Source organism: Peromyscus californicus, unplaced genomic scaffold (assembly GCF_007827085.1).
Source record: "Peromyscus californicus insignis strain IS unplaced genomic scaffold, ASM782708v3 Scaffold_3__1_contigs__length_106647218, whole genome shotgun sequence".
Taxonomy (NCBI): Eukaryota; Metazoa; Chordata; class Mammalia; order Rodentia; family Cricetidae; genus Peromyscus; species Peromyscus californicus.
Window position 1 is genome coordinate 92,152,387 of NW_026294551.1, and position 7,908 is coordinate 92,160,294.

The 7,908-nt window shown below is 58.9% G+C and overlaps 1 protein-coding gene across 1 annotated transcript; it reads right to left on the reverse strand.

The window, feature by feature from the left end:
- Positions 1–2,585: 2,585 nt before the first annotated feature.
- Positions 2,586–5,302, reverse strand: Tlx3 (T cell leukemia homeobox 3). The gene is made up of 3 exons (XM_052759443.1): positions 4,286–5,302; positions 3,702–3,945; positions 2,586–2,796 (listed from the first exon to the last, which is right to left on the reverse strand). The coding sequence occupies exons 1-3, from the start codon at positions 4,845–4,847 to the stop codon at positions 2,586–2,588; spliced, it is 1,017 nt and encodes a 338-aa protein (XP_052615403.1). The 5' UTR covers positions 4,848–5,302.
- Between the last annotated feature and the right edge of the window lie 2,606 nt (positions 5,303–7,908).

The window sequence follows — 7,908 nt, forward strand, 5'->3', positions numbered from 1 at the left end:
CCCGCCTCTCACCCCGCACAACAATAGTAGAAAGGAAGGTTTAGGGCTTGGCAGGTCGTGAGTGGAAGGCGCCACACTCACTTGCGGCTCAGCAATCGCTCCCACCCGCTGGGGGCGCCCACCCTGCTCTGGGTGAGCTGGATAAGAGATGGTCGCCGCCGGAGCCCACACGCGTGGGATCTGGCTTAGTCTCCTAACTCAATCAGACTGGTAGCCGACATCTAGTTCAGCAAGGCTTAGCTGGGGCAAATGACTCAGAGGCCGCGAACTGGCTAAGGCCACGAGTGTGGGAACCCCAGTCCCGGACCTGATCCTTGGGCTACTTAACCAGAGCCCTTTGTGCAAGACGGAGAGCTTGCAAGGAAGAAAAAGACAACGTGTGTGCCCCCAGAGGTTTAAGAATCGAGGCTGACCCTGTCAAAACAATACACATAATTTAGAAAAGTAAAAACGGTAGGCCTTATTACAGCGCAGTAGAGGAAATCCTGGAGGAACCAGACAGAGACGCCAGCCCTGAGGGAGGAGCCGATGGCCTGGCAAAGAAGGGCCTCCTCCCCAGCCCAAGGGCCAATCTTTCCCACCACCCGAGCACGCTCCTCAAAAGCTTTTCAGCGGAGTAAATGAGAGCATTTCAAGAAAACGTCTCGGGAGGAGACCCGAAGTCTGAGTTACCCTAATTCCTCCCCCGGTGGTGTCTGTTAAGTCCCAAGAGGAGCAGACTTAGGGTTAGAAGGGCTTGGAGGTACGAGCGAGGGCAGGAGCTGGGATAGGGGCGTCTTCTTAGTCCGGTGTTCGCTCCCTTAGCCTCGTAAGGGCTGTCAACTCCTCAGCCCGCTTATAACGAAGACTCCCCAGTGCCACAGCCCGCAGGGTGGTGCTTGGCTCTGAGAGACACAGCGGGGTGGGGTGGGACTGCTGGGGTAGAAGGAGGACACCCCCCCCCCCAAAGTGTTTAGCTGCTGGGAGCTACCGGGAGCGGAGTCTGGAGGAGGGAGGAAGGGAAGACTAAAACAGGAAAAAGAGACAAAGACTGAAATGGACGCGAAGAGATTCTGAGAAAGCAGGAAGGGACACCAAAAAGACAAGAGAAAAGGCGGAGAAGGGATCCGAGTAGAATCGGGAGGAAGAGTGGCCACGAACAAGAAATGCGCTCGGAGAAATTAAAGGCAACAAAGGACAAACTGGAAAGAGAAGCGTGAAACCGTAGAGAAACCACGGCAACAACGGCATACACACACAACAGAGTGCGGAGAGCACGAGGGATAAACGAGAGAACGGACAATATGGTAGAGAAAGAATGGAGAGACCGGAAAATATTAAAAAAAATGTTTTTAAAAGACCACAAGAATTATAAAGGGGCAAAAAAAAAATCAAGGGACGGGGTGCATGTTTATCGTGGTTGGCAGGGGCCCTTCGCTCTGGATCTCGCAATCTAGAAACTTCCAAAGTTCAGCCATTGGAAATTTGAGAGGACAACGCCAGGCTGCTGCTACACTCAGGCTTAGGGTTCTGGGAGCTGGGGCACCCCGGGTCCCTCGTGTTAAGTGATGCAGTGAAAGATCGTTGTGACGTCGTATAACGTCATGCTCCACCTGGGATCTTGCGAAAATCCCAGGCATTAGAAGCTCGGACCGTGTCCGGGCCCTGTGCTCGCAGGGTGCCCAGATCCCTCAGAGCCGGGTCCACGAGTGGCGCCCGGCTATGGAAAGAGCCCAAAGCTGGGTATGAGAGTGTCCAGCGTTTCCTCTTTCTCCCACCCACTAGGTGGATTCGACCTGCGACGCCTCAGAACCCGCTCAGGCCGGAACTTTGCCTTCCCAGCAGCGCGGTGCTGGATCCCAGGTCCACTCCCCATCCCGCAACCGGCTTCTGAAACTGACCTGCACGGCGCATCCTCCGCAGGGCCCCGGGCCGGGGTTCGGGCTGGGGCGAAGCCAGTGTAGCTCGCAGACCTGGACGCGCCCGCGCACACCGGCTGCGATCGCCATAGGGGTGGGGCGCAAGGGCCGGGGTCGCCGAGCGTTCGAGGAACGAAAACGAAATAAAAGCGGCATTAAGTGAAATAGCTAACTTTTTATTAAATAAAACGACTTAAATAAAAGGAACGGAAAAGGAGAGGCGTACACCCCAGCCTAAACGCAGGGTGCCCCCGGCCCCCGGGCGCTTCCCCCGGTCGCCGGGCCGGCTGCCCCTCCTCCAGCGGCCCCGCAGGGGAAGCAGGTGGCCGGTTTCTAAAGAAAAAAGCCAAAACTTTTATTATTTACACGTTTGGGCAAAAGTACAAAGTATAATACAGGCGCCCAGCCCGGGGGTGCGGGCGCGGGGCGGAGTAACGTAAGGCGCTTCTTTGTCAGGCCCGGGCCTGGGGCGGGACGGGGCGCGGGGCGGGGGCTCGGATTGTGCAGCCGCGCGGACCCGGGCCCAGCCCCCCTCCGCGGCCGGCGCTGTGCGGCGCGCCCCAGGGCCCACGCGAGCCGGGCCGCCCTGCCCCTCTCGGCCCAGCTTCCCTCCCCAGCCCGGCTGGGGGACCCGGGCGCCCCGCCTGGTGGGGGCGGCGATCCGTAGCTACGGTGCGCGCTGGCGGCTCACACCAGCGAGGTGACAGCAGGGACCTTGGAACTGTCCTCCTCCCAGGGCTGCAGATTCTGTAGAGCAAAGAGCGAAGAGTTGTGCAGACAGAGTGGGTCGGGCTGGATGGAGTCGTTGAGACTCTTCTGGAAGGCGTCGTGTTGCAGCTGCAGCATGAGCCGGCTCGCCTGCTGCCGCTCCGCCTCCCGCTCCTCTGCCGTCTGCCGCCTGCACCCAGGGAGGGAGAGGGACAGCACCGTCACGCGCTGGGCATTGCTAGGCCACCAGCGGGCCCCAGCCCTCCCGGGAACGGGGCAGCTTAGCCCCTCGAGGCGAGGAGCCGCCCGCCGCCCGCACACACTTTCCCGGAGGCCCGCGGGGCGGAAGGGCGGGTGGGACCGCTGGGTTTTGTTTGTGCACCCCGGGGGCGCTGGGAGGGCACTCTGCCCGCTGTCCACCTGCACACCCGGATTTTGTGGCTTCGCCAACAATAAATCTTGTTTTTTTGTGTGTTTTGTTACCCCCTGCGGGATAACAACGGCAGGGCAATGTATAACTGACTCGGCCCTGCGGCCAGTGGGGTCACTTGGGCCCACGGGTGGACTGGCTGGCTGTGCACCACCAGCTGGGCGGCCCCGGATGGGGTCAGTCTGATAAGATTCTCCCAGGCACTGTCTTGAAGCCCTCTCTAAGGACACATCGCTTCGTCGTTTACGGGTTGGATGGAAGCAAGGCTCGCATATAAAAACAAAAAGCAAAGAAACAGAGTTGGAGTGAGGACCCTACCGCCCTGGCTATCAATCCGAAATCCGAGTGGGTGGGCTGGATCGGGAGAGGGAGGAGAGTGTGGGAGGCCCGGGATGTGTGTGGTGGGGGGCAGGTGGGAGGAACCCAAATGAGCAAAAGAGGCGAGACAAAACACTGGCGAGATGGGGCTGGAAATGTAGACGCCGAGGCATGGGAGATGAAGGAGAGAGGAATACAGGTCGGTGGGAAGGAAGGACAACAAGTCTGGAAAAGAAGGGAGATGCGTGGTCCAGGGAGCGCGGGCAGGGGGTAGCACAGGAGAGGGCAGGATGCTGGGCTGCGGCGCAGGGCGGGGCAGGTGAAGGGCAGGGCCGGGCCTCTCTCACCGCCACTTGGTCCTCCGGTTTTGGAACCAGGTCTTGACCTGCGCGTCTGTCATTTTGAGGGACTTTGCGAGCGCCGCCCTCTCGGCCGAGGCCAGGTACTTTTGGCGATGGAAGCGCTTTTCCAGCTCACAGATCTGCACCCGGGAAAAGGACGTGCGCGGCTTCTTACGCTTGGGCGGCGTCCGGTTCTGGTAGGGGTGGCCAATGCGCCGGGTCACGGTGAAGGGCGTGAGCGCGGCCGCCGCTGCAGAGACACATGAGGCCCCTTGAAGCCCAGCCCCACCACCGTTCAGGCCGCACGTGGAGCCCCGTGGGACACAGTGCTCCGCTATTTCGCTCGTCCCGCGTGTCCCAGGCGGCACCAAGCCAGGCAGGGACACCCTTCCCTTCCCGGGGACGCTGGTTTCTTTTTCCCGCAACTCTCCGATTTACCCTCCCCTCCACGGCCGCCCCGAGCCCTGGGAGCCGAGGCCTCCACCGTGCCTGGGCCTCTGAAATCGTTCCTGGGAGTGGAGTGCACAGGGCGCGGCGCCCCTGGCCCCCAGAGGGCCGAGGCCTGGCTCCTGGTGGCCCGCTCTGCTCACCTGTGAAGCGGTCCTTCACAAAGCGGCGGCTGCTCTCCATCCAGGGGAAATTGAGGCCGCCCAGGCTGGAGACCGTGGGCACGGAGGGCATGGCGGGCAGCGCGCTGGGCAGTGGCGGCGGCACGGCCCCGGGTAGCGGCCTGTGCGCTGGCACCCGGATCACGCCAGCGGGGGCCAGGCTTAGGTTGACACTGTAAGATCCCGCGTCCTCGAAGGGCGCGCCGAGGCCCGCAAAGGAGGCGGGCAGAGATGGGTACGCGGCGCCCGGACGGCCCCCGGGGGGCCCTCCCAGGTAGCTGGCGCCGTCGGGGCCCCGCGGGGCGGGCGCGCTGTCCTGGTCCGGGCTGTTGAGGATTTGGTCGATGCCGAAGCTGATGGGCTCGTGCGGGTGTGGGGTCTGCGCGCTGGCGGGCGCCTCCATCCTGGGCGGGCGGAAGGGCTGGGCTGGGCTGGGCGGGGAGGCGGCTGGGTCCCCGTTACGGCGCGGCCATGGAGCGCCCGGCGCCTCCAGTCGCACTGAAACTTTGCCAAGAGTGCGCGGGCCCGACAGGCTCTGTGTCATCTTTCTTGAACCGAACCTGGAGTTTCCGCTGCTAATTCCTCTCCCGCCGCAGCCATTGGCTGCGATCAACAAGCCTCTCTCCTCTCATTGGCTCCCGGCTTTCAATAAAGGCCTAATTCATGGAAATAGGAGCTTAGGGACTGTTCCAAGGTGACATCATTTTAACAAACGAACAATAGGTCAAATTTATTAGCCGGGATAATGGGCGGCGGATATTAGCGCCCGAACCGCAGCCTTTCAAACCCGAAATCTAACGAAGCTGCAATTAGCAGACGCTCCCCACTTCGGGCCCGGCCGCTTCCCGCCGCCTCACCCGCCGGCAGGCGCGCTGCTAGGGAAATGGCTTTTGCCGCGGGGATTTTCGTTGTCTTCTAAATTTTTTCATCTGAGCAAACCCCAAACAAAATGAATCTTCAGTTACAATGGAGATGCAACCCAAGAACGGTCCTACGAAATCTGCGGAAGCCTCTGGGCCGCTCGTCCTCCGCCGGAGCAACGAAAGCGTCGCTTCGTGGGGTGCAAGCTCGGAGCTGTCCACGCGTGGATCAAGGAGAGCACCGGAGCGTTCTCCACGCCACCGAGGACACCCGCGTGGGGAGAATTCGCCCCCTCCCAGGCTTCCAACGAGGCGTCGCGGCCACTTTGGAGACGCTCCCTGGCCCCAGCTAGGAGGACTGAGCGGTGACTCGCAGGTGCCCACGCGTGCCGGGAGCAGCTGGACTAGGGACCCGAGGTCATTTGGTGGGGAGCTGGGATCCGGACCCTCAAAATTCGTTGTGGGATAGACGAGGCTGTGGTCGAGAGCTTGGGGATCCCTCCGAGGGTCAGCAGGTTTGGGGACCTCAGTTCGCTAGTGGTACAGGAGGGGGCAGTTCCCATTTAGAGCAAATGGAGACATTTTCTTAGGCAATTCGAGCAGCGAGCTCCTGCCAGCTCCAGTTCAGTCCAGGCGCTGACCACCCCAAGTTCTGCTGTCGCCTCCGGGACTGTCCACATCATCCCGGCAGCTCCGTGGCCAGCACCATATGGGGCTTTCTCCTTGCCTAGGTGAGACCCAGAGTCGTTTCCTAGCCGCAGGTCGTAAAGTCGTTTGGCTGTAAATTCAGAGCGCTGAACTTCCTCCCCGTAGGGCTCTTTCTCTGTTCCCAGAGCGTGTAGACCCCAAGCGATCTCTGTGCAGTTGGTCAGAAGTTGTGTGCAGATTTGGGCAGGTCACTTCCTAGCCGAGTAAGCTTGAGCTAGTTAAGTGACTCCATCATTTTAGGCTTTGGGTTTTCATTTGTAAAATGGGGTAAAGCATGCAGAGCATTCGTGCACGGTGAGAGAGATATCGAGAGTGCTAAGAGCATCGAGCCCTGCACTTGGTAGGACAGCAAAATCGGTCAGCACCCTTTCCAGCCCCACGCCCAATGTGATGGATGGTGTATTCTATTATGGTCTGTTCATTTTGTGGGTAGTTTTTATTTTGCAGAGGTGTCTTGGATCGGTGTATTTCTTCGCCTATGGGATCAGAGTACAGGAAGGAGGCAGCGGGCTTTTAAATTCTCAGTCTCATTGCTCTCAACAAACCAGAGGACTCAGGCTTTGTAACTCCTCTAGGCCTTGGTGGGCAGTTAGGTCACCCACCAGCTGTGTGACATTGGGCAGCTTTGCTGGCCCTGGCAGAACCACTGTGCTGGGTTGGGGCAGGGAGGCCCGGAAACAGTGAGAGTTTAGGAGTGTGGGATGCCCTGGCCCGAGACAAGGACCTTTAGATAGGAGATACTATTGTGCTGGCCCTGGGGGCCTCTCACTTCTAATGCAGGCCTGCTGCTGGAGATCTGAGGACTTCAGGGCTCCTTGCTTCCCTTCTCCAGCCTCATTACTTTATTTGTAAAACAGAGAGGGGAGTAGCTAACCCCCGGGTAGCCATGAGAGCAAAATGGGATAACAGCAGTGGAAGCGGCTGTAAGAAATGCCACTCCCGACAGTCACACTCCAGATTATATAATAGTACCTTTAAGGACAGAGGTGACTCTCTTGTCCTTGAGAACTCTGCATGGCAGGGATGGCACTAGTTACCCACTCACCCAGGGAGGACAGGACCTTAACTGAGGGAAGTGATGCTCAGATCACTTGGGTCCAGATGTGAGGGCTGGTGTTCGCACTGCACTGCATCTCCGTTCCTGCCTGCCTAGCCTTGGGTTCCAGGCCTGGCCACTTCCAGGAGCTGGGAAAATGCCCAACAGGCTGTAGCACAAAGGTCCTCGGAACAAGATGACCAGGACGTGGCTGGCATGGCCAGCACTGCTTCCAGGGCAAGTGTAGGAACCTCTCGGTTTACTCAGAAGCTTTGAGCCTCTTTGTGCCTCAGTTTCTTTGTGTAGCAGTCTTTATTTGTACCAGGCTCAAGGGCTGGTCCGATGGAGAGCATTAGCCTGGTGCCCAGCAGGGGTGAGGGCTCTGTCTCACCTCTCTAGGGCTCCAGGTCCTCAGTCACCCAGAGCTCTGAGCTGCTGATCACAGCCCCCCTTCTATTCTTCCTTGGACAAAGGAGGGCATTTAGGCAGCCGGGGATGAGGAGTAAGTCAGTGGAAGTCATGGCCAGTGGTTCTGAACCAGCCGGGTCTGCAGCACTGGGCAGTTTGTGAGAAATGGCATTCTTGGATCCTGGGGAGGTCCCCTGTGTCAGGAACTCTGGGTGGGGTTCAGCAGTCTGCTAAGAAACCACCTACCGAGTCTGGTGGAAACCAGTCCTGTACATCTCTTTCAGCTTTCAAAGGTAACAGGAAATAAATGTTGGGATGGACAGCTCCCGCTTACCTTCTCTTACATTTTTGTGTTTGTTTATGGGTCACACTTGCTAAAAAAGTCTGTTTTATTGGTCTTGGAAAATGCCCTTGATGGGATATAGTTAAGTGGTAGAACCCTTACTTAACATGGGGGAAGGCCCTGGGCTCAATCTCTAGGACTGGGGGACGAGCAAGCTTCATTTCATTATCCTCTTTTATTTTGAGCTCAGGCTGGCTCCCAAACTCTGTTTCTCAAGTGCTAGGATTACAGGAATGTTCCACTCTGCCAG

What these genes read in the sequence shown, in the direction of transcription:
- Tlx3 (XM_052759443.1), bottom strand. Translation starts at nt 4,847, where the DNA reads ATGACACAGAGCCTGTCGGGCCCGCGCACTCTTGGCAAAGTTTCAGTG. An exon ending in TGTGAAGGACCGCTTCACAG is followed by an intron (nt 3,946 to 4,285) that starts GTGAGCAGAGCG and finishes GTGTCTCTGCAG; the next exon opens with CGGCGGCCGCGCTCACGCCC. An exon ending in AACCGGAGGACCAAGTGGCG is followed by an intron (nt 2,797 to 3,701) that starts GTGAGAGAGGCC and finishes CCCTGGGTGCAG; the next exon opens with GCGGCAGACGGCAGAGGAGC.